Below are 26365 nucleotides of genomic sequence, written 5' to 3' on the forward strand. Positions count from 1 at the left end.
TTTCTCTGAGTCTCAGGCTCTTGTGTCTTCCGACTGGAATGTGCCCTCACTGAGCCGGCACCTTGGGATGTGTTGGAGCAGCATGGAAGGCAGAGAGTGGCACTAAGGGGCAGGGATGGAACTATGCCATTAGCCCAAGAGGGAGCTGCAGACTCGGCTACAGGCAGGCTTGGCTACAGGCAGAGAGAGTACCCATCAACCCCTCTTAGAGGGCATTGGCATGGGCACCACCAGGAGAGGCTGGAGGCTAGGCCATGGATTGGCTGACTCCAAGATGCCCAGCACCTCTTGCTCCCATGTCTAAGGGGTACCATATGGACACATGAAGCTTTGTCCTTGCCCTGAGCACCTGGGCCCAGAAGGTACTAGCTGGTGCTGCCTTTGCCACCTCTTAGCTGTGTGCCCTTGGGCCTGACTCTTCCCTTAACTAAGGCTCAGATGCCTCATCTGTAAAATGCAGGGTTTAAGTCCCTTCCTCCCAACCCTAATGCTTGATGTTCTAATTTATCCAAACTCCTATTTTGGGGGGCGAGGGGCGGTCCTAAGGTTGAAAATAATAAAATCAAGGTGCAAGGAAGTCAAAGCAAGTCTCTCAAGGACACTTGGCTTTTGGGGGTCAGATCTATGTCCTAAACCTTAAAAAAAGTAAACAAAATAATCATTTATGCTGCTGTAGCCTTGTCAGTCAGACATGGTTCTAAAACTTCCATGTACATGAGGATCACCTGGGGGACTGGCTAAAAATAACAGCTTCCTGGGCTCCAACTCAGAGATTCTGGGAGAGTGGGTTCGAGCCGGGTCAAGGAATCTGCATTTTAATAGCTTCTGGGTCATCCTTCTGCAGGTGGTTTCTGGGCCACATCTGAAGGGCACTGTTGTGTGCCCGCAGCACAGGCCTGTGGGCCTGGGTTATTTCTAGTTCTGACTCTGTCACTGGGTGGCCTTGATCAAGTGACTCTCTCTTTCTCAGGGTGCTCATTGGTGTTCCCACTGCACAGTGAAGGCATTTTCACACATTTTGAAAGTTCACGCAACCCTTTTTGTCAGTGAAATCTCACAGGGAACCCCAATGTATAAAATGGTGGAGGCAGAGCTGAGGCAGCACTGGAAGGACCAAGTCCTGCCCATGGCAGCCCTGAGGGGGCCCTGAGGACACTCTGTGCAATGCTCAAGGATTCCAAAGGCCCTGTGCAGTTCTGATGCTCTTCAGGTGTCCTGTGAAGGGCTACGTGGCTACATCCCACTGACAGTGTGAAAGCAGACCCACCTGGCATGCACTGTGTGGCTCAGGCAGGCCGGCCTAAAGCACAGGGCACCTTGTTCTTGCTCTCTGAACCTGCATGGAGAATCACAACTCAGACCTGGTGCTTATAGATGAGTCTTCTCATGGCTCCTGGAGCTGTTCCCAATTGGACACAGACCATCTTGGTGCAATGCCCTGGATTTCTCCCCTCTTGGAGACCAAATACAATCAACTCTTAATTATCTTTGTTAATGGAGAAGAGCAAGGGTGTGAATAATCTAAAATGATGGACAATCCAAAACAATGAATAATCCTAAGTTACATTCATTTTCGACTTTGGAATGCATTTTGATATTCACATTTCAATATGGATATGTTTGATGTTCTAGGAATTTTTAATACTTTTTTTTTTTTTTGAGATGGAGACTCACTCTGTCTCCCAGGCTGGAGTGCAGTGGCACAATCTCGGCTCACTGCAAGCTCCGCCTCCCGGGTTCACGCCATTCTCCTGCCTCAGCCTCCCTAGTAGCTGGGACTACAGGCGCCCACCGCCATGCCTGGCTAATTTTTTGCATTTTTAGTAGAGACGGAGTTTCACCGTGTCAGCCAGGATGGTCTCGATCTCCTGATCTCGTGATCCACCCGCCTCGGCCTTCCCAAAGTGCTGGGATTACAGGCGTGAGCCATCGCGCCCGGCCTGAATTTTTAATACTTAAAAAAACCCTCAACCCAACGATGGGGCTCCCTCTCTGCTTCCTACTGAGCTAAGGGGAGAACATCACCTCTGGGACTGGCCCAAAGCTAGAGTCAGGTGCACTCCACCTTCCCCAACTCCTGTCTTTATGGCTCATACCTTATCTAGGAGGGGAGGGGGGTATTAACAGATTTTGCCTTTAAAGGACTTTTATTCCCTTTGGACCTCATGCACATAAGAGAAAAATAAGAAGCTGTGAAATGTTAACAGAGGACTTCATTAAGCAAACTTGGTGATAGCATTTGCCAGGAATGGGGACAATTTGCCAACAGATAATTGAGTGCTGACTATATATGTGTCCTAATTAAAAAAGTGATTCTTCTTCTCACTGCCCTGAGATTGTGGGCCGTCTTCTGGTGGGTTTGGGATATTAACCACAGCAAACTCCTATACAAAGCACTTCACATACATTATCTTACCTAATCCACCCTCACAGCACCCCGTGGAGCAGGTCCCATCATCAGCCCCCCATGTAGAGACTTGAATATCACAGCTCCAAGCCTGATGTCCCCTGTGAATGTACAAGTCCTCCCTCTTCTACCCCACCCTGCCTCTCCTGTCACCCACCAAACAGGGGCCCTGCAAGGCCTCAGCTGGTCTGCATCAATCAAAGAGACCAAAGCAAAACTAACTTGCCATTACTGCCCCAGTCTCTCTGATTGGTGGAAGTAGAGATGTTTGTCAAGGAGAGGTTTTGTGCTGGAAGCCCCTTGAGAGGATGGAGAGGGAATGTGAGGGCTGCCTGGGACACCCAGCCTGGGAAGGGAAGTTTTCTGCTTTTCCAGTAGGACAGAGCTCCTTAGAAGCAGGTGTAGCCCCAGCTCACATTCCACCATCCTGAGAGATGGAGAATCTTTCCCATTTTATGGACAAGGAAACTCAGCGAGGTTACGTAACCCATCCAGGGTCACAGCGTGTGGTAGAGCTAGGGTTTGAGCCATTTGACTGCAGGCCTGGCTTTTTTTCCCCCAACAGTAGCAGGTCAGCAGAGGGTGCTTGATCTGTGTGGTTTCCTCTTCAGAAAGCAGACTCACTACTGTGCCACCTACCTGTCCCCGGCTGAGCTCCAAAAACAGCTATAAAGCCAATGGGAAGCCGGTAGGACAGTCCCTGCCCTACCTGAAGACCACGGAAACCTCTCCCACGGTGCCCTTGGGGCTGAAATCAGCTCTGTCAACAATATTTTAGGGCAAAAGTCGTCTGCACCACTTTTAACCCTAACCCTCTGTGGCCCTATTCAGAAGCCCTTTGCAGAGGCCGATCCCTGGCCATAGCTCTCTCTGCTTGGCCCTGGGCTGGGTGAATAATGACTTCCATTCCCTGCCCTGCTGGAGCCTTGGGCCTTTGCCACCACAACCATGGTGCTGAGCCACTTATTTGTTGTGAGATGACCCAAGGAGGACCAGCCGGTACCTGCTAGACCCTTCTGCTGGGGCACAGGGTCAGGGGGCAGCACGTGGGCATGTGGCCCCACTCCTGTCTGCTCCCCAGGATAGCTCTATTTTCCAGCCTGGAGTGCCCCTGGAGATGGCGACAGCTCCTCTAATAAGAGAGTTACTCATGGCTTCACTGGAGAGAAGAGAGCAGCTTTCAACCCCCCTCCCCTAAACACAACAATATTTGGTAACACTTGGCATCTTGGGGAGAGAATTCATGTCTGTAATTAGTTACTGTATATCACCGTTAGTACTCTGCTCAGAATTTACGGGGCAAATACCATTTAACTGCACAATAACTACAGGTCCTTGCTGCTTATTGGGTAATTTACTAAGGCTGGAAGAATGGGGCAGGAGGGATTCTGAATGGGAGGTATTGTAACCCTTTGAATCAAACTTTATGAGTTTGGGTTTGGCAGGGAGGCAGCTGCTTGCAGCCAGTTCTCTTTGCTTTGTTTTGCAGAGTTGGCTGGCAGACTGCTTCCTTCCTTTGATTTATTGCAGGATGATAGGTCTGGGACTAGGGGTGGGACTGCCCGGGGCTACCTAGGGCTATGGAAGGGACTTTCCAGAGAGGGTCTTTGGCTGAGAGTCTGCAGCAGGAACCCAGATTCGGTGTCCTGGGGGCTCCATCCAGGACAGTAAATGGGCCCTGTCATTTACTCCCTCCACGGGGATGCTTTTTGTATCTGGGCCAGTGGGTGGGGAGTGCAGGGAGCTGTCCTTGGTTGGCAGCATCAAGATAATCACCTAAGCCCTTTCTTCTCTTTCAAGTCCTGTGCTGCTTGGGAAGCAGCCATTCCTGGACACTTGGCTGACATTCCTGGCCTTAATCTGCTTGAGCAAAGTCTGTCTTTGTTTGGCCGTGCACTGTCTAAACTCCTCTAACCTATTTAGGCCACGGAGAGGGGAAAAGACACGATAACGAAAAACTCAACGTGCAACATTGCCTTACGCAATCTAATAAATTACTCGGTACCCGGCTGCCAGCTCAGACTAAGCCCAATATTGCCTGCAGTAATTATTTGGATCAAATGCAGTTTATCTGCTTCATATTTGTGCTTCTGTGCTCAGTGGTAACTTATAAATGTCATTGTGGTGTTTATTTGTTATAATGAAACTTAATGGCATTGGAAGCCAAGAGCAGAGCTGGTGGGGCGGCAGGTTTAAAACAATCTCTTCATCTCGGGAGAAGGAATGAGCCAAGATAACATGAAACTGCCCTACAGGGTAGAGATTTGCAGAGATGGTGGTGTCCTCGTGCTGTGTGGTGGGCGGGAGTGAGCCAGGAGATTCGAGCTGGCGCCAAGGGGAGCCGTCTTTGCCTCCAGAGACATCTGTCTGGAGCAGGGAGACATGGCTGAGCTTCACCCTGCACTGCCTGGTCTGTCCTTGTTGCTTTCAGGGGTGGGAGGTGTTCAGTCTTTACACCACCCGTTGCCTGCCTGGGATAAGAGATGAATAGGAATAGAAATTAGAGTCCCCAGGCCAGGCTTGGTGGCTCATGCCTGTAATCCCAGCACTTCGGGAGGCCACTGAGGGAGGATTGCTTGAGCCTACGAGTTCGAGACCAGCCTGGGCAACGTGGTGAGACCCTATCTCAATTTTTAAAAATAAAATAAAATAAAATAAATAAAATAAAATAAAATAAAATAAAATAATGAAATGAAATGAAATAAAATAAAAAAGAACCCCCGGATGACTGCGTTATGGAGAACAGTCCTTCAAGGAGAAGAAAGGGAGCAGAGTTGGAGAACAAAGGAGGGTATTCTCAGGGCCCAGACAGAAGGTGGCAGGGCTTCTCTTCTGGTTCTGGAGGGGCACTGGTGGTAGGAAGCACGGAGCATGAGCAGAACAGGGAAGAGCTGTCAAGAGTTGCAGGGCAGGGCCCCCACTGGCACTGCAGAAGTACCTGAGGCAAGGTTGGGCCATTTAATGTAGAGCTCAGGGTTTTGGCTTCACACAGTCCTGGGCTCTGCCATTTCCTAGCTGTGTGGCTTTGGACAAGCTATTTCTCTTTCCTAAGTTTCATTTTCTTTATGTAGAAAACGGGAGTGATAATAGATACCTCTCAAGATTCTGGTGATGATTACATGGAGTGATATGTGTAAAGTGATGACTGTGGTGTTTGGCACACAGGATATATGATAAATAAGGGGCTGTGGCAGTGATTGGCACATAGTAGATGTTCAGTAAATGTTGAGTGTATACATGAATAATAACATTTCCCACTTACGTGCATTACAAAGCCCTCCTCCAAACAGCTGAGCTTGGATTTAGACCTCACAATTGTTCAGGGTTGATCTTCTCATTTTACAGTGTGGAAATGGAGGCCCAGTGAGGTTATGGTAACTTGCCCAAGGCTTCCCAGCTGGTAGAGGGAGTGGGGTCTTAGTTCTCCTACCTCCCAGGGCAAAGTTGCTGTCACCAGTGCACCCTAGACAGCTCCCAGTCTGTGCTGGGAGGTTGAGCTCATCCTTCCAGACCAACTGCCCCTGCTCCTTGGAGACCAGGCACAGAGCCTGTGCTGACCTCTCCAGCACAACCTGGAGGCAGAGGCAAGCAGGCCGCTTTCTGTGCATTTCATCTTAATACAGCATTCAGCGTTCACTCATAAAATATTCATTTTCTGTCCTCAGTGACATCCTCATACAAGGCTCCTAACATCATAAATATGGATGAAGATTATCAGTCATTTTTATTTATGTCACTAGCCCCTCTCCTCCCCAGGACCCCTTTTGTCTTGATCTCAGCACAAATTGGACTGAATTGGGGATATTAACCTGGATCTCTGATAATAACTTGTATTCTGTGGTACTTCATACTTTTTTTCAAAGCATCACACAATCGTGATGCACATTTTCTCCTTTTGACAAATACATGGAAGAAAGAGTGCTAACATCATGAGTATGCCCATTTCGCAGATGAGAAAATATAGGTCAAGAGAGATCAAGGTCAAAGTCATATACTGAGATAGGAACAGAACTAATTTTTTAAAAACATTATTATTATTATTTGACCTCCAATGAAAGGTTCTCTAGGACACTGAGTGTGTTTGCTTTACACAGATAAATAATCTGTCTAGTATTTTACAAGTTTATAAAGAGTGTTCATCCATGTTACTTTGTGAGTCCTCACAAGGCAGGTATGATTTACTCTTGTTTGACAAAGCTCACACCACCGGTTAGTGGAAGATCTGGGCTCTAAAACACTATTTTCCAAAGTGGATTCCAGGGAACGCTAGTCCTGACACATGCTACAGGAAAAATGTTTTGTGGTCAAATGAGTTTGGGAACTTTGTGAGTCATATCTCCTTTGGGCGACTCACCATGGCCTTTGGTGTATTAGTGTCTCCGAGAAGTTCTGTAGGAAAGACTCTCATTTTGTTAGGTCTCATGTAGCTTCTCCCCACCGTGTCTAATCATGAAGGCTGCATCTGACAGAAAACCTATTAACATGCTACAGAAATGCTGCCTGTGTGTACGCGTGATCCCTCCTCCCTCATGTTTTTGGAGGCAGTGAGGCTTAGAGCGCGGCTGGGAGAGGAGTGTGCAGGGGTAAGGACAGGGGAGGGGACCCACTGCTGGGGACTACTAGAGCTGAAGCTCCCCTTCCCAGGCTGTGTTCTCTCTTTTCCTCTGGGTAGTGCAGAAAATTCACTCAATATTAGGCACAGTCAGCCCAGCCCATATCTGGGGCAGGATCGGAGGGGCCGCCTGAGTGGCCGAGTGGGGGTCTGTGGTCAGTGCGTGGTGGGAGATTTGGGGACAGCAGTCCTTGACCATGGGGAAAAATCAACAGGGACCCACAACAGGGGCTCAGTCGTGTCTGCCCTGGGTGATGATGGGGAAGTCGCCCCATCCTCGTTGCCCAGACACAAAGCTCCGAGGTAGGGTGGAAGGAAGACTTACTCTAACACCTGTGTGCCTTTAGGTGATGACCTCGTCTTCTGAGCCTCTGTTTATTTCTCCTCTGAATGGGGGTGACACTATCCACTTTGTGACGTGGTGAGGATTAGATGGTGCAAGTGTGCAAAAGGGGGTGACACTACCCACTGTGTGACGTGGTGAGGATTAGATGGTGCAAGTGTGCAAAAGGGGGTGACACTACCCACTTTGTGACGTGGTGAGGATTAGATGGTGCAAGTGTGCAAAAGGGCCCCCTTGGCGCTCGTCTTTATGTGTCAGCTCCGTCTCTCTTCTCCTGCTTTTTTGGAGCCCCTCAGTCAGAACAAACAGCTTTCCACCTCCAGTTCTCCACGAGCCTGTCATCTCTACCTCCCTTTCGTTCTCCCATCGCCCTGCCTTCTGCCATTTTATTATATGCCCATCTCCCCAGTGGACCTGAAGTTCTCTGCAGGCTGCTGCCGACTCTGTCAGTGCCCACTTGTATCTGCAGGCCCGACCATCTCAAGTCTTCAGGCCAATCTCCCATTGCCGGTGCCTGGACCCCTTCTCTTGAGGGCTTTTTCTTTAGCTGCGGATGCCACTGTGCCCTCACACAGAGCAGGCCAGACCTGCTGGGAGGCAACACCCTTACCCAGCAGCCCTCCACCCATGCCCCACAGGAGCTCCACCCAGTACCCCACCCCTTGAGTGCTCTAGCTGTGAGGTGGTGTTCAATAGCACTTCTCAGAATTTCTCACTGGGACTGGGCTCTGACTGCCCACAGTGGTAGCAGGCTTGGGGTCCCCCCATGCCGATGCCTCCTTTCCCATGTCAATTCCCAACCCTCCTGCTGGCATCTCTGCACCTTCATGAGGAATGACTACACTTGAGCTCTTCTTAGGGTCTGCTTCCAAGGGAGCCTGAGCTAAGATAAGGGCATCCTCCATGTGTCATTCATCTCTGTGTACACAGTGGGTGCTGATGAATCTCTGAATCCAGCAGTAATGAGCCGTAGGAACAGCACAGGAGTGACTATCAATCAAGGCAATGACGTCAGTGGGCTCACCAAGCAGGTGGGCCCTGGGAGCAACGAGATAGAATGTCTGCTACCTTTCACACCTGGAAGCATCCACAGCCACACTCACGCCTCTGTACCTTCCCCACCTGATATTTGGTCAAACCTCGGCAGGCACAGAGGAGCTGAGGTCCAGGGTCCTTTCTCTATGAGCCGAGAGTAGCTTAGTGTCATGTTTTGAGATCCTTTCATGAAAAATGGTTGAGAAGTGCTGCTCTTTAGTACTAAGAATACTGGTTATTCCTAGTGCATTTGACTCCGAGGTGGGGACTACTCCATTGCTCTGTTGATCCCGCACTCGGTACACAGTTACTGAAACTGTCACCATGTCCTATATTCCATAGGCCATTATGTGTATTTCAAACCATTATATAAATGGACTTGATTTGGCACTTCTGAATGTCATGAAACTCCTCCCATACCAGTAACAACACAGTTTCCATAGAAACGAATACATTTCAGAAAGGAAGGCACGGGGAAGAAAGCAGATGGAGTTGGGGGGAAAACGCAGCCCCCTGGTTCCTACTTCCAGAGCGCAGGGCCCAGCACTGTGACATGAGCACTCTGTGGAGGTGGGGCAAGCTCCTTTGGGTTTTTATTGACTCCCTTTGATAAAAGCCCTGGATCATTCATCTCAGCCTGAACCTGCTCATTCCAGTGCACAGCTCTAAAAACTTTATGACACCGCAAGCCATTAAGCACCTTCATTTATTCCAACTTCTCTGGGGCTTTCTTCAGACCCTGGGGAGGGAGCTGGGGGAGGGTCTCAGCACTCAAAGAATTCTGTGATGAAGCCTTGAGGCTGGCTGGGGATGGAAGGAAGAAGCAGAGAGAAGAAAGGAGGCCTCCCTGGTGCAGTTGGCATAGTGGAGACCCTAGGATCTTGCCAGTGGCTGCTGTCCAAGTCACTGGGTCCCCCTGTCATCAATAAAGCTAGAATGAGAAAACTGCAGCCTCCCGGAGTGGAAGGGGTGTGGTGTTTGGAGAGCCTGGCTGAGGAACTGCCCACTGCCTCGGCAGGCTGCAAGTTTCTTGTCTTTGGAGGGATTCAAGCATAGGTTGCAACGGCCTTTTATAATAAAACATCTCACAGGGCTCAGGCAAATACCACTTTCTCCAGAAACCATGCTGGACACTCCTCTCCTGGCCAATGGTGTGATTGGATTCTCCTTTTCTGTTTCCATAGCTACTTATTCATACCCAGTCAGCGCAACTGCGACATTGTATTGTAGTTACTGACGTGTTTGTCTCTCCCCTCAAAAGACAGTGGTATTCTTGGGGGCAGGGACTGTGTTTTTACATGCACAGTGCCAGACACAGAGGGGCACTGGATGCATGGTTAGTGAATAAATTAGCATGCAATACGGCCGTGTTCACAGTCTTTACCTACATTGGTACTTGGCAGGGATATGGAACCAGATGACCTTGGTCCCTTCTGGCCTGGAGAATCTGTAATGATAGGGTTCTAAGCCTGCCCTGACTACACCTGGGATTTGAATCTAGATTTATTCTACTCCTAAGCCACAGGGTGTACATTAAGAATATTAGTTGCACACCTGTGATCCCAGCACTTTGGGAGGCTGAAGCAGGCAGATCACCTGAGGTCAGGAGTTCGAGACCAGCCTGCCCAACATGGTGAAACCCCGTCTCTACTAAACATACAAAAAATCAGCCGGGTGAGGTGGCGGGTGCCTGTAATCCCAGCTACTCAGGAGGCTGAGGCAGGAGAATTGCTTGAACCCAGGAGGTGGAGCTTGCAGTGAGCCGATATCATGCCATTGCACCCGAGCCTGGGCAACAAGAGTGAAACTCCATCTTTGTCTCAAAACAAACAAACAAACAAACAAAATTAGTTGCAATGCTAAAAGGAAAACCAGAACCAAAACAGCCACAAAAACATCTGAGTGTGAAATGTTGGAGAAAACTCTCCCCAGCTGCATTTTTCCTCTACACTCACCACAACACTCGACACAGGAGACTTCTGTGACGGAACGGGTGGGAGCAGCGGACACCAGCTGGGTGTCCTCCAATTCAATTCTGACACTGCCTACTGGACATAGTGTCAGATCCCACAGGCTGGGGGCTCAGTCCCCAAGACCTCCCCCACACCCTGGCACCTGTCGCAAGTTCAGGCTTCCAGAACTTCTGGCAGACCCGCTTCAAGTTGGAGGTTCCCATGACCTCCTGTTTGGGTTTGATTAAGGTGCTGGAGTGGCATGGAGAGCTCCGGGAAACACTTCCCGATGTTTAAGGATTATTCTAAAGGATATTACGAAGAATACAGATGAAGAGATTGGGGGGAAGGGGCATGGAGCTTCCACGTCCTCCCTGGGTGCACCGCCCTCCAGGAAACTTTACATGCTCAGCTGCCCAGAAGATCCTGAAACTCAGTCCTCTCGGGTTTTCATAGAAGCACTCCTTCCCCCAGGATGTGAGGCGGGACACTCTCAGGGGAGGGTCTTAAGACCCACAATCAGAAAGGTGGTGAAAGATTAGAGTCCTGCGATGGGGCAGGGGAAAGGAGGGCCAGAGAGAGATCCTGTTTCCGAGGCCTGCCCGAAGCCTAACACACCCAACATATGACAAAGGATTGTAGCAACGGCTATGGGAGTTATGAGCCAGGAACCGTGGATGAAATCCCCCCACCCCATGCCCCTCTATGTAGAAACATGTCTAGATACATTGTAACACCTCAGGCCATGCCCTGGTTTTCAACCACTGATCCCTTACATCAAAAGAATATGCATTATCATTTAACAATGAGTCCAGTGCACTGTATTGCATGAATGTCTCCCAGGGTGAAGCCACTCAGGTTTGCAGGCTTTTTTTTTTTTTTTTGATATGAGGTCTCACTCTGTCTCTCAGGCTGGAGTGCAATGGCGTGATCTCTGCTCACTGCAACCTCTCCTGGGTTCAAGCGATTCTCCTGCCTCAGCCTCCCGAGTAGCTGGGATTACAGGTGTAGGCCACAATGTCTGACTAATTTTTGTATTTTTAGTAGAGATGGGGTTTCACCATGTTGGTCAGGCTGGTCTTGAACTCCCAACCTCAGGTGATCCACCTACCTCAGCCTCCCAAAGTGCTGGGATTACAGGCATGAGCCACTGTGCCCAGCCTGCAGGCTTTCTTTAGATTTGAAGAAAAGGTTCCAAAACCAGGAGTGGTCCCAGCAAACACAGCTTTCCCCTTCCAGGCATCTGGGGATACCAAGCTAAGAGACAATGTCCTCTTTTGATTTGAGACTGTCTCCAGTTGTTAATGTAGCATTGGATTTCCTTCTTTTTATAACCCATTTTTCATTTCTTTACCCTCAGGTATGATTCTTCATTTTCTCCACTAGTCATTTATTTTTACCTGCACTTTTCCACCTTTGGAAGGGACATTGGGTTCTGCCACTAGTGCTGCTGGCAGTGCTAGTCCAGCCAGTGCCTCCCCTCAGTCTATTCCCATTCATATCCGGGAAGGTTATGTAGGTTCCAAACTAGTGGACTATTTTTACCATGAGGCACCCTAGTTGTATTTATTCTTAGCCCTAATTTTGCCAGACAGGGTGAAGGTACCTCCCACCCCCATCAGGGCCCTAGGAATTCTGAACTAAGGTTTAAAAACACAGTGACAGTTTTTTGCTTAGAAATTATCTCTGCTGGCCAGGCACGGTGGCTCAAGCCTGTAATCCCAGCACTTTGGGAGGCCGAGACGGGCAGATCACAAGGTCAGGAGATAGAGACCATCCTGGCTAACACGGTGAAACCCCGTCTCTACTAAAAAAATACAAAAAATTAGCCAGGCGAGGTGGCGGGCGCCTGTAGTCCCAGCTACTCTGGAGGCTGAGGCAGGAGAATGGCGTAAACCTGGGAGGAGGAGGTTGCAGTGAGCTGAGATCCGGCCACTGCACTCCAGCCTGGGTGACGGAGTGAGACTCCGTCTCAAAAAAAAAAAAAAAAAGAAATTATCTCTGCTTCCAGAACTTGTAGTTGCAGCCCTGATCCTGGGATCACTGCATTAGGTAGAGGAGAAAGAAAAGTTTTTTTTTTTTTTTGGAGACGGAGTTTCGCTGTTGCCCAGGCTGGAGTGGAATGGTGTGATCTCGGCTCACTGTAACCTCCACCTCCTGGGTTTTAGTGATTCTCCTGCCTCAGCCTCCTGAGTAGCTGGGATTACAGGTACCTGTCACCATGCCCAGCTACTTTTTTTGTATTTTTAGTAGAGATGGGGTTTCCAAACCCCCACCCTTAAGCCTGGAACTGCAGCCCTTAGTGAAAACAGGTGACTCAATTTTTCTCCCAAATGTTGCTTGTTTGGCCTGCCACATCCCTATCCTGTGCCCATAGAAAGACTTCAGCTGGCAGAGTAACACAAGCAGCTGAGCATCGGGGATACAAGCGGCTGAGTGGTGAGCAGGGCAGCAACTGGGCATCGGAGACTATGGATAGACGACGCTAACTTCAGACAGTGCAGTGTCAGGGAACGATCGCCTTCTTCCTGCACCATCCCCTTTCCAACTCCCCATTCTGCCAAGAGCTCCTTTCATCGCCCAACAAATTCCTCTGCATACACTACCCTTCAATCCGTTCATGTGACCTGATTCTTCCTGACGCTGGACAAGAACCTGGATGCCGAGAGGGCAGGAGCTTGGACACTGCTGTGGGGCCACACAGAGCCTGCTGCTGCCAGAGAGGAGCCACTGGCCAGTTCCAGCATTCATTCCCTCTGGTTCCTGCACTCACTTGCTCACACGCTCCCTCTCAAGGAGTGGTCAGAGGTAGGCTGAGGGAAAGGAGCCACTCCAGTTCCCACCCACAAAGAGGGTCAAGGTCAAGGGAATTATCCCATCTCATTAGTAAATAATTGCAGTATGAATGTGTATGTACAAACTGAGCTCAGAGCTCTGAAAGGAAGGATCTTGTTCTACAGGACCATGTAACACAGGAACTGGATCTTGACCGAGGAGGGGTGGGTCAGAGGAGGTGTCACTGGAGCAGTGACTTGAGCTATGATTTGAAGGATGAGCAGGAATTACCACATGAAGGGTTTGGGGATGGGGTGAGTGTGGCAAGCACCCCAAGAGGAGGGAGCAGGGTGGACACAGGCCCTATGACAGGGGCCCTGCTTGAGGAGCAGCAGGAAGGCCCATAGGCCTAGAGCACAGGGTGTTTAAGGGGTAGGATAAGGTCAGTTGTAGGTAGGAGCCAGATCACATGGCACCTTGTAGAACATGCTAACAATTTGAGTATTTTTTTTTTTTTTTTTTTTTGAGATGGAGTCTTCCTCTGCCACCCAGGCTGGAGTGCAGTGGCAAGGTCTCAGCTCACTGCAACCTCTGCCTCCCAGGTTCAGGCGATTCTCCTATCTCGGCCTCCCAAGTAGTTGGGATTACAGGTGCATGCCACCATGCCCAACTAATATTTTGTATTTTTAGTAGAGGTGTGGTTTCACTATGTAGGCCAGGCTGGTCTTGAACTCCTGACCTCAGGTGATCCACCTGCCTCAGCCTTTCAAAGTGCTGGGGTTATAGACATGAGCCACTGTGCCCAGACTTGAATATATTTTTTAAAAAGCCATTAAAATATTTTCAAAAAGAACATGACATTGTCCAGTTTGCATTTTGAAACACTGCTCTGACTGAAGTGTGGACAACGACCTGGGCATGGGGATTGGGCATGACAGATGCAAGGAGCCAGTTAGGAGAGCCCTGATGCAGTCCAGGGGAGAGAGGCTGGGGACAGGGACTAGGTTGGTGGCACGAGATGGAGAGAGAAGGGTGGGTACAGGAGGCACTCAGGAAATAACATCCGTAGGACTTGGTGAGGATTGGGTATGAGTGTGAGAGAAAGGGAAATTTAAAAAGGAACTTTGGCTGGGTGCAGTGGCTCATGTCTGTAATCCTAGCATTTTGGGAGGCCCAGGTGGGAGGATTGCTTGAGGCCAGGGGTTTGAGACCAGTCTGGGCAACATAGTGAGGCACTGTCTCTACAAAAATTTAAAAAATTAGCTGGGCCTGGTGGTGCATGCTTGTTCTTCCAGTTACTTGGGAGGCTGGGATGAGATGATTGCTTGAGCTTAGGAATTGGAGGCTGTAGTGACCCATGATGGTGCCGCTGTACTCTAGCAGAATGAAGCCTTATTTCAGTAAGAAAAAAAAAAAGGAACTTGGCAGGGTCTGTAGCATAGGCATCCACAGTCTAAGAGAGGCAGGACTCCTGGTAGGAAAAGTGGCTGGAGGAATGGGCTGAGAAAAAGCTTTGGAATGTTCCCTCAGATCCTGGCTGGAGAGTGGAAACGGCAGGTCTCTTGTTCCAAGACACCAAGCGAATTAAATAACAATCATAAAGTGCCCTGGAAATCTGAGTCTTGCCATAAATAATAAACAGGGACGTTATACAAATAACGGGCTTTGCAGCCCCAGTGGAAGAAAACACATCAGTAAGAAAAATGGAGTTAGAAAAAAATGCACCCCAAAGCCCCAACTAACAAAATGACGGTATTAGCCAACAACCCAGGGGGCTCGGCAGGCAGTGGAGGAATGGGCTCAGGAAAATGACTGCGGCCCTTAGCGTCAGCCAGGCTGTACGGCCGCAACAGAGTGAGAAGAGCTGCCGGCAGCAGGAAAGCCCGCTCACCCCTGGGTCAGGTCCCTAGGCCAAGGACCCTGGCCTCCTGCTTCCCTTCTGCCCTGAAAAAAGCACAGCTCATCCTGCAGGCCTGCCAGACTCTTGCCCTGCCACCCAGCATACAGCTGATATGACCTGAGTTCACCCTTAGTGACAGATGGGAGAAAGAAACACAGATCCACCTTCAGAGGCTGCCGAGGAAAGCCAGTCCATTGACTTTTTTCTACTGGTTCCTTTGGTGACCAAGACATTTAAAATTCTGGGATGGGCTGTGAGAACAGGGTGTGGGCTGGGTGTTGAGAGCCAAGATAGATTTTCGAATCATCACATTTTAGAGACATACAGGTCATCTTATGCAACATGATTCCATTTTGCATATGAGAAGGTTGAGATCTGAGTGTCTAGGGACTTGTCCAAGCTCACACAGCCTGCTCCTCACTCTTAGGTCCTCCTCCCACTACACATCCCAGCTGAGTGGCACCTCTCTTTCTATAGGCAGGAAACAGTAGATGCTTTAGACTCATTTTTTAAAAAAATTAGTGTACAAGGGTGCAGAAAGAACAGGCTCTCACGCCATCATAAAGAATTTTAGAGCTGTCGAAGAAGCCAGATTCCCAACTTCCCAGGGCTCTGACTCCCCTGTAAGGCTTGGAGGTGAGGACAGCTGCTGCTGGCGAGGGGCATTTGTGCACAGAGCCTGGACTGGGACCTTGATGCTGTTCAGGAGCTGTGGGCCACACAAGAGGCTGTTAGTTATTTATGGAATCAGCCTTCCCCTTCCTGGGTGCGCCAGTTCTTCCCACAGAGGGCTAGGGGTCTCCAGCAAGCAGAAGCTGCCTTTGCTAATCACTCACAAGTGTTTCGCCCTGAAAGATGAAAGGGACAGTGCCCAGAGGCATTTCTGCTCTCCTTTGCTCTCTTGAAGCAGCCATCATTGCAATGCTGAAAGTCCAGGGAAACCGACACCCACCCTGATGGGCAGCCCGAGAGGGCACCAGTGTGAGGGAGGAGAACCCTCCTGTGCAGGCCCCCCTTGGCCCCAGGGGGATGGCTGAAGGTGAGGTCAAAACTTGGGTGCCTCTGCTTCTTCCCTCCTTTAAACATCCTCTTCCTCATTTCCCTTCTCAGGAGTCCTGTGGCCTGCCAGCTTTTCTGATTCCCTAGGAATGGTCTCCTCTGTCTGTGTCCCTCACTCCAGGTCTTCCCTGATTTTCTGCATGTCAACTCAAGTTTTCCCTGTGTTCTGCCCTCTCTTCTCCCTGCCTTGCCACTTCCTCTCTTTCCAACCACCCTGAAAAATGAAACCAAGCTAAAGTGTTAGAGGCTTCCCCTCTGCTCATGGTCTCAGCCTCCTCTTCCTGAATTCCGAGACCCCTGTGTGTCTGGAGCCCTGGGCTGTGGTCCTGGCTCTTCCAGCCACCTCCCATGGGCCCCGGGCAAGTTGCTGCATGCTCTTGGGCCATGCTGAGTTATTGGGTTGCACTGTAATCTCTAGGGTTGCTGACAGTTCTAACAGAGGAGGTCTGAAGTCTCTGAGACAGGCAGAGCCCCTTTCCTGATACATGTGACAGCTTTCTACTTGGCCTGGGAATAGGATCGGGTCTGGGGAAGCCATGTGCTGTGAGAAGGTGAGTGGTCTGGATCTCCAGGAGGGAAACACCGTAAAGGGGGAGGGCCATAAAGGGGAGGTGAAGGGTGTGTGCATGTGTGCACACATGTGGGTGTATGTGTGCATGTGTGCACACATGTGGGTGTATGTGTGCATGTGTATACATGTGTGCAGGTGTGTGCATGCATGTGTGCATGTATGTGCATGCAAGTGTGTGCATGTGTGTGTGCATGCTCATGTGTGTGTTGGAGATGTGGCTAAGGAACCAGTGAGAGCAGGCTGGATCTACTTAAAGATGCCCTAAGAGCATGGGCTGGCAGTAGGTGGGGTTAGGAAGGACAGCTGGTACAGAAAGAAGAGTAACTGCCCCTGGGGAAGGCCTCCCCACCCAGCCCTCCTTCCGTGGCTTGCCTGGACCCTGCCTCCCAGGAAGGGGCTGTAGCACTGGAACTGGAAGAAAGCCTGAGAGTGAGCACCAAGGTAGACTCTTGGAATCACCTAGAACAGGGAGACCGTTTTGTGGAGCGTTCCACATTTGTCTGCTCTGTCTGAGGTGCTCCTTTTCAAGACCTACCTGACACCGGCGGGGGGCTTCGTACTTTCCTCCATTGTCACTCAGGGCGCTAGTTAATTACCTAAATGAAAGCTGAGCGACTACTCCCTATGTGCAAGACACTGAGCGAAGGCCCAGGGAGAGGAGAGGAAGGAACAGGAGTCTTTGCCCTCCTCCAGCTGATTCTCTAGGTGGGACTGACAGCACATGAGGAAGCAGTCCAATAAATAATCACACATCATAATAGCTACCACTCGATACACACACTGGCTGCCGTGCTGAGCACAGGGTGCAGGGAGAGGGGTGTCTGTGTAATTTAGGTAGGTGGAAGGCAGGATCTCTTTGTGGAGGTGACACACACTGAGATGTATTTTTACTGTGAGCTCTTTGAGGGCAGGAAATGTGTCATACTCCTCTTCTTCTCCTCCTCCTCCTCCTTCTTCTTCTTCTTCTTCTTCCTCCTCCTCCTCCTCCTCCTCCTCCTTCTTCTTCTTCCTCTTCTTCCTCTTCCTCTTCTTCTTCTTCTTCTATTTTTTTTAGATGGAGCCTCACTCTGTTACCCAGGCTGGGGTGCAATGGCAGGATCTTGGATCACTGTGGCCTCTGCCTCCTGTGTTAAAGCAATTCTCCTGCCTCAGCTTCCTGAGTAACTGGGACTACAGGTGTGCACCACCATGCCTGGCTGATTTTGTGTGTGTGTGTGTGTTTTTAGTAGAGACGGGGTTTCACCGTGTTGGCCAGGCTGGTCTTGAACTCCTGACCTCAAGTGATCTGCCTGCCTTGGCCTCTCAGAGTGCTGGGATTATAGGCATGAGCAATTGTGCCTGGCTTGTGTCTTACTTTTATAGCTCCAGTGCTTAGAACAATGTCTGGCACTTGTGAGAAATTGGTATTATTTTTATGGTATTCAATAAATGTTTGATGAATAACTGAATGATCACTCATCAGCAGTTCCTATATAAAGCACATGTGCTTAATCACAGGAAGACAATGATCTCAAACAAATGTGATGTTGTTATGGCTAGTCTGTCTTTACTTCCTCCTTTCTTGCCTGCCCTTTGTTGATTTTTGCTCGTATCTCCTTTTGATGGCTCAGTTGTGTTGAGTCCACACAGTAGAGAACACACACGCACACCCACACATACACTCTCCATATATTACCAACCACCTCCATTCCTGCAAAGACTGCAGATTCTATCCACGAAGCTATTAAGCACTCCCAAATGGAGCAAACCTCTCATTGACTATCACATGCCTCCTTAAACGATCTTTGAATAGCATTTTCTTTTTATTGCTTTGTGTAGTTTAACGGCACCAATTGCGATTACTCTAACTTGTGATAAACCCCAGATCTATAAAGCTCCTGTTCATTCATTATTTTCCTCTCACTCCTTCTCAAGCTGTTATTTTTTGGAATGTAGTGAGGAGGGAGGAGTGGAGAGAGAAGAAAATAAAAGGACACCAAATTAACAGGAAAACAAATAAAATAGGGAAGCACTTCTCCCTGGGTGACAGGCACCCTATTAGACACTGTTAAACAGAACAAATATGCTTTAATACAGCACAAGTAGGTCTTTTATATTTATTCTAAATGGGAAATATAATGAGCACCAACTTATCTTTAAGGGAAGAAGAAGCTAATTGTTCTAATATCTCACTAATCCTAGCAACTGGGAGAAAAATAATTGTTTTTCACTATTTTACCAATTGTTCAATTTATACCAAGGTGTGTCGTATAGCATGGACAGAGATTTCTATTTCTTGATCTATGTCATGGCTGCTATTCCATTTTAATTATTAATATGTGGAAATTATAATTATTTTGAGTGTTGGTATGAGATAATTATAAATATAAAACAGCTTCATATGCTTTCTGATGACCTTTCTTATCTGCAGACGTGCTGGAGTTCGGGGGCATGAGCTTCAGAGGGAGAGAAACGTATAATGTGGTCCTTAGGGCAGCAAGGCTGGCTGGAGTGGAAGCAGAGGAGCCTCCTCCCTCCAGGGCCCTCCCTCTCCTTCACCTCTGCCTTCCAGCCCTCCAGAGCCAAAGCTGACCCACCTGTGTGTCTCTTCTCTGCCCCACTGCCTCACCCTCCTCCTACCCTGTCTGAGTTGTTAGTTGAGATTTCTAACTCATCACACACGTTGGCTCAGCTTGCATCCCATCCCCTCATCTCCTCAGCCATCCAGAAGCTGAGTCAGACACCTGGAGCTTTGGGTTTCAAACCCAGCCCAGCTCCTGACTTTTTTGGCTTCCCCAATCCCCACAAACCTCTTTCGAGTTTCTCTAATGAGCTTTGCCAGCAAGAGAACATGTCTATTCAGCACCACGGACAGAGGCACGCTGTCGGTTCCCACAAATTAGAAGTGACTGCCCAGCAGTCTTGTCAAGGCAGTGGTGTTGGGGAGGGAAGGGGAGGCTGAGAAAGAGAAAAGTCAGTAAAGGCAACTGACTGGCAGGACACAGAAAATGCGGCCCCCAACTCTGGCTGTACTCAGTCATGGGGTTCCTACAAATGGGAAGTAGCTTTTTGATGCTGTTGGCTTCTTTCAGGCAGGCAGCAAATGGGGAAGGTGATCACTTCCTGTGCTTAATTTTGTTGGCCTAACTCTTGTCAGATTGTCACCATGATGGGTGCTGGAAACAGGCCCACAGCTGGCAAAGTCTCAGGCATGGGGAGCGCATAGGGATGTGGGTGTTGTGGTCGGGGTTGGGAGGAGAGACGGTTGAGGAGCTTGGAAAGAGGGCACTGAGACCATGCTATGGTCATGCTCTGGGGATAGAGATGGTAGAAAGGAGCTACCTCCTTCACACTGGAAGTGGGAATGAGGAGACATGGGCCCCGGGCCCTGGAAGGGGAGGGGTCCAGCTCACGGCAAACATGGCTGGTGGGATCCAAGGCTTCATTTGTCTGACTTTAATGAATAAATGGCATCCCCAGCCATTATTTACCAACTTTTGAATCCTGACAAACAGTCTGTGGCATCTGATGGAGAGGGTTACTAGCTGCATGGAGACAGATGGCTAGGGATGGAGAGGATTGGTTCTTTATTACAGCAGACCCATAAGTGACAGCACTCCTTCTCCCAGCCTCCATGCCAATGTCAATACATTTCGCAAGCCTTCAGTGACCCAATAAAGCCAGTGCAAGAGGAAGACAGAATGGCCTGTGAGTAAGAGTGAGAAGTAGGGTCAGTAGAGTTGGGAAAAGGGGCAGGTTTCCAAGGGTAAGTTCTTTGGGAATAAAGACATTGCCTTATTCTTCTTTAGTATTCTCCTAAGTGCCTGTATAGTGCTGTTTATTCAACAGGCATTCAAGAAACATGAGTGATGGAGGAGGCAGGTAGAGAGGTCTGGATTAGAAATGAGAATAGGAGCAGATTTAATTGGGCTGGCTGTGGGGTGGGGTGAGGAAGAAATGGTAGGGAAGAGAGAGGAAGAGAAGTAGGGGACACAAAGGGAGAAGGGAAGATTGCATAAAGACAATGCTCCTGAATAAGCATCCTGTGTTTTAGGCATTCACTATGCTTCCCCACATTATTGTACAAATGACTTTGTGGAAACCAAACTGGTCTTCCCACTGTCCCGTTCAGAGAGGTCCCAGGTTCTTATTCCTTGTTCCTCTGTCTCGTGGCTGTAGGGGATCACTTCCTCCCTCCAGATTACCCCCGGGACGAAGGGGAGGTTCTCACTGACCTTCATTCATTCTCCGAAACTTGTCCTTGGTCATGTAGCCCAGCACCAGACAGCATCCTCTCTTCTGGAGGCCCAGCTCTGGAAGAGAAGCACAGGTAGGTGAGTTGGGAATGGGAACAGGTCAGGCATTAGGAGAGGCCCCTCTGCAGGGGCCTGTAGAGCTTGTTGCTCTTATAAACAGAGGTGCTTTTTTGTTTAGCCAACATTTATATGGAACTTATTAGGTTCCAGGTATAATTTTAAGCCAGCAATTATTCATTTTGATTTTTCATAACAACCCTGTTTCCCCATTTTCTATCATCCCCATTTACAGCTATATGAAGTTAGTGGCATTGGATGAAAGAGCTAGCAGGTGGTAAAGCAAGAGTTTCGAACCTAGGCAGGCTGGCTCTGAGTCCATGCTCATAACCGTAACTCTGGGTTGTTGAGGCCCTTTGTATCTCAGGCTTGGGGACTATGCTCAGATCAACTTGGGACTGTGGCCAGACCTGCCAGGGTGATGCAAAATCTATCCAGTGGTGTCTAGGATGGAATAGTGCAACCAGACACAGTGGGTGACTCAGGAGGATGAAGAAGTGATTGTGTGAGTTTAGGGCAGCGAGGTGACAGAGAAGTTAAGGTATAGGCAGAAGAGCTCTTTCTACCTTTTAGAGAGGGTGCATTTCTGGTGCTAGAGAATCCTGTGCCTTCCTATATCAAGGCCCAATTTAGCACCATCATCAAGCACTTATGAAGTGTAGACTTAGAGCACAGGAGTCGAGATAGCTGAGAGACACAGACTCCACAGGGCTTTGACCCAATTGGAAAAACGAGATGGAATAACAATTCCAGATAGCAAATGCAAGAGACAATTTTTTTTTATTTGCACAGTATTTTGTAAATAGTGTCCATTGTGTGTGTGAGCATTAAATTGGAGTCCATCCGCCTTACAAGAAGGCAAGCTTTCCTCTCTGGTATTTGTGCTTTTATCCTGATTTGTCTTAAGCCCTTTATGGGTTCTGAAGCAATGGCCCACTCATTTTTTTTGACCCCCTCTACCCCCAAACAACCCCCTGAGGTGGGCAGGTGGGCCACTCAACTGATATTATGCAGATGGGAACACTGAGGTTCAACTATGTTAAATGACTTCCCATGATTGTATTAGACCCCCACCCCACCTTGTAGCATACAAGTCATACAAATGTGATAGCTACCACAAACTTGGTAAATAGATAAGGAATTTGGTTTCTAGAAGAGGGAATGTGACTGCAGCTCTACCCAGCCCTTGCCAGGATTTCTGGGCTCCTGCCTGCTCCTTCCTTTGGTATCTCAGAGAAAGAGGGTCCCAATGAGTGATGCATCACAGCACCTTCTCCCACGACACCGACTGTCTCTCTGAACCCAGCCAGTCAGTGTCCAGGCTTGAGAAGATAGACAGAGCGGGTCATTCCTCTTTCTCCTTCTCCATCCACCGTCTGCAGCCCAGGTCCACCCGCCAAGCGTAGCAGGATGAAAGGGAGTGCAGGGCCCATGAGACACAGATAAGTCAAGCTCAGGGGCTCCTGCCCTAGAGAAAAACAAAGCATGGCAGGAGGTGGCAAAACGCCATGGCCCAGGGAGGTCGCTGGCTTTGATCTCCTGATTCTTTAAAGGGGTTTATTGACTATCAGTAAAGAGCAGAGAAGCAGATCTGAGGGCATCATTTCCAAAGGCACTCACTTCTCTTCCTTCCCCTCCACACTGGCGTCTGAAGGCTCAGCCAAACCGCCCTCACTTCAAACGGCCTTACATCTTAGGCGCCCAAATTGACGATGTTAAGTTCCCTCATTCAAGGCCTTGGCCCTTTCTTCAGGGGCTCCTGCTCTGTCGTGGGCCTCGTGGATCAAAGCCCCTTTGATGTTTACTTACTATATTTGTGGATTCTTTCTGACAACCACCTTCAAGAGGCAGGAATGCAGCCTGCCAGGAGGGGGCCAGCGGAAGTACAAGCTGCGAGGAGGTGCTGAGCACCCTGGAACAATAGCCTCTTGAGGGAGACTGTATTGAAACCTCAACACGCTGACGACAGGCAGAGTTAACCAGCCCATTATAATTGCACACGCATTGTTCATCATTAGAATGATACCATTGCTGACGATTCCCATTATAGTTTTGCCATTGACTTCTTATGCCCATCTAAAGCACATCAGCAATGGCTCCTAATAAGAAAAGGAGTTTGGGCTCCTGAACTAAGCCCCAACTCAATCCAGGAGCCTGGGAGGGAGGCACGGGAGCACTGAGTAGGAAGGGCAGAAGATGCTGGATGGATTTAGGCCAATGTTCCAGCTGGTCTACTGGACTGTCACTGAATGCTCAGGCAAATGGAAGGGCGAACAATTCTCCTACAGATTTAGAGAGTGTGAGCAATCTGTTGAATCTGGATTATCTCAGTTAGGTAGAGAACTCAATCTTTCCTCTGCCACATACTAGGACACCCCCCAGGGCAACTGCTTGAGGAGAGGCTGTGTGGGCAAGCGGTTATGATATAATAACTAAGAGTCTCACTGACTATGTTTGATTTTTGCAAATGAGCAGGAAAAGAAGTTTTAAAAAACCTGATTAATAAAAGAAATTGAGAATGAGGCAATTTCTCAATGTATTTGGCTCATTTAATTTGACACGTGTGGGTTAGTCTTAATTATTTAGGCGGCTACATTACAAGGCGCTAATAAGCACACTGCAGAAATTTATTAAGTGCGAGGGCTCTCTGACTGAGCCTTTGTAGAGAAGTGGGGAGAAGCTACTGAGATCTTTGCAAGAACGAGCAGGTTGGAGGATGAGTGAAGTGAGAATTAGCTAGTTGTCCGTATATGAAAATCCGGGATGTCCTTTGGAGAGATTTGCAGAGCTAAATTAGAAGTCATTTGGTTCACATGAGGAAGTGTGCCAGCAGGGAGTGAAGTGGGGGAAGGGAGGAGAGGCTGGAAGCCCAAGTGGGAAGGTGAATATTGTCCAAGGTACTCACAATAGAGAGAACCAGGAGGAAGCTGGAGGCAATTGCTTTGGCTTGGGGAGACTCCACTAAGCCAAACTAGGTTATTAGGAGAGAGATGATAGAACATGACAGAAAGAACAGGAATCTCTCTTTTTGAGGTAGACCAGCCACCATCGGACTGTCACCTTCCTTGTCTCATAGCATGGAGATGAATGGGAGAGTCAGATCACAGATGCCCATTTTGGAACAGTAAGATGATGGGGTGTTTTCCAAGTAGGCTTTGGGGGTGATGTCTTTGGCTTAATCAGTGGCAGAACCACCATACTCTAAAGGTGGCTATGGAAAAATAATTACCATGAAAGGAGTTGGTCCTGGTTAAAAGGACAAAGAAGTCCACAGTCACCTGCAGATGGGGCAGTGGAGGGCACTGTCCCAGGAACAAGGAAGGTTTAGGAATACTGCCTGTGCAAGGAAAAATGGGTTGGAGCAGGGCATGTTTCTTAGGGAGAAGAGAAGTTTGCACCCTTGGGAACTCCTGGTCTCTGGCCTCTGAGCACCAGAAGCATCAGGACTGTGCCTTCTCCTGCTCTGAGCCCGTAGGACCAAGCACAGTGCCTGACACATGGCAAGTGCTCAGGAAAAAGTCTGCTGACTTAATGAAAGGGCTGGTTACAAAATATGGGGCAACGAAGGGTTCCCTTTGACTCGGGTCAGAATGAAAATAAGTGGGCTTCACCGTAATACAATGTTTTTAGGTTAGTGGGGGTTGGTTGTAGAGTGAATGAAACTTGTAGCTTATAGAAAGAGAAGCCTAGAGAACATAGTGGGATTTCCTCCTGGGAGGAATAAAAGGGGATGGCTTTTTAAATGGGATGGGTTTTCTTCCATTTCAGAAGGTGCAGATGGGATGTTTTCTAGCCTTAGAATTTCTTCATTCTTACTAGTAATGTAGTGATACAGTGGTATTATTTCATATTTGTGGGATACTTATTTTTTTAATGATGCTGTCATATTCCCTTTCTTTTTATATGCTCACAGGAAGTAGTTCTGTGACATAGGCAAGTCAGAAATTATTTCCTCCATTTTGGTTTCACAAATTGAGGTTCAGAAGTAAAGTGACAGTTTAAGGCCAATGCACTAGCGGCAATAGTGCCCATGCTGGAACCCATGGCTGATTTCTGGCTTGGTTCTTAGGGTAAAGTACAGGGTCGCAGGGCTGCAGATGCTGCAAATCAAGACAAACCAGAGACTAGAGCACAGATCAGTGGTGTGGGCTGGGATGGTGCTGTGGGTAGAATTCCTCACTCTCCTAATAACCTAGTTCTGCGTTCCCCTCCTGCACCAAATTCATACATCGAAGTCCTAATCCCAGTCCCTCAGAGTGTGCCCTTATTTGGAGACAGGAACTTTGTAGAGGTGATCATGTTATCATGAGGTCATTAGGATGGACCTTTATCCTATGACTGATGTCCTTATGAAGAGGAAAATCTAGGGATAGGCACATACACAGCGACACGCCATATAAACTTGAAGACAGCCATCTGCAAGCCAAAGAGGGTGCCTGGGACAGATCCTTCCCTCTTAGCCCTCAGAAGGAACCAACTCTACTGACTTTGGACCTCTAGGCTCCAGAACTGTGGGACAGTACATTTCTGTTGTTTGAGCTCCACAGCTGGCGGTGCTTTATAACAGCAGCCCTAGCAAATGAATACAGACAGGACAGGGAGGAGTGGGTCTTCTCTGAGCCCTGGCAATTTCCACTGGCCATGGTTCTCTGGAACCCACCCCCCAGGGCACAAAGCTGCCTTCAGGGAGCAGCATCACACCCTGCTAAGGAGACCCCAGGTGACTGGGGAGCGGCTACCAGGGTGGGTAAGATCTGATGGGGGTGGTGGCTACAAGAGACAGGAAAGAGGGAAGGTGGGGAGAGAAGGCTGGTTACGTGTCTGCACGCCTGGCACCCAGTGGCAAGCTGGAATGCCATTAGTGTTCCTGCTTCCAGGGTGAGGACCGTGTTGGCCAGGACAGCAGTTGCTGGTTGCCCGGTTGCCCTGTTCAGACACTAATGTGCCCTCAAGTAACTGCAGATGGAGCCAGTGACAACAGACAGGCACCAGCCTCTGCTACCGCACCATTTCTGAGGCCATCAAATGCATCTGGATGGCTGCTTGTGGGAGGCCTTCCTGTCCTGTCCCCAACTTGCCCAGTCATAATAGTTCAGGTGTGCTTGCTAATGACTAACCTCTTCTCACCTAAAGCTAGTAGACTTGAGCACATCCCTGGAAGCCTATCAAACAAGAAACAGAATACTATTGACAGGCAGTTTGGTGTGGCTGTAGCAGAAGAAAAAAGATGAGGCAGGAGATCTAGCCAGGGACCAGATCCTGGAGGAGCCAATGAGCCTCACCTAGGAGTTTGGGCTCTCTCTTAAAGGAGGTGGGGAGCCACGCAGAATGCTAGGCAGGGGAAAGACAGGTGAGACTTGCATTTCATAAAGATCCCTTCAGCACTGGTACAGATGATGGATAGGAGGAGATGAGCTCA

The 26365-nt window shown here is 49.0% G+C and overlaps 1 protein-coding gene across 2 annotated transcripts in view; it reads right to left on the reverse strand.

Moving 5' to 3' along the window:
* KIRREL3 (kirre like nephrin family adhesion molecule 3) overlaps positions 1–26365 on the reverse strand; it is a 574170-nt gene that overhangs the window by 114317 nt on the left and 433488 nt on the right. For both annotated transcript variants that reach the window (XM_033206178.1, XM_033206176.1), the window contains exon 2: positions 20869–20946. In XM_033206178.1, the coding sequence (XP_033062069.1) occupies positions 20869–20946 (78 nt within the window). The remainder of the gene's footprint in view (positions 1–20868; positions 20947–26365) is intronic.

This window comes from Trachypithecus francoisi, unplaced genomic scaffold (genome assembly GCF_009764315.1).
Source record: "Trachypithecus francoisi isolate TF-2019V2 unplaced genomic scaffold, Tfra_2.0 Lachesis_group8, whole genome shotgun sequence".
Lineage (NCBI taxonomy): Eukaryota > Metazoa > Chordata > Mammalia > Primates > Cercopithecidae > Trachypithecus > Trachypithecus francoisi.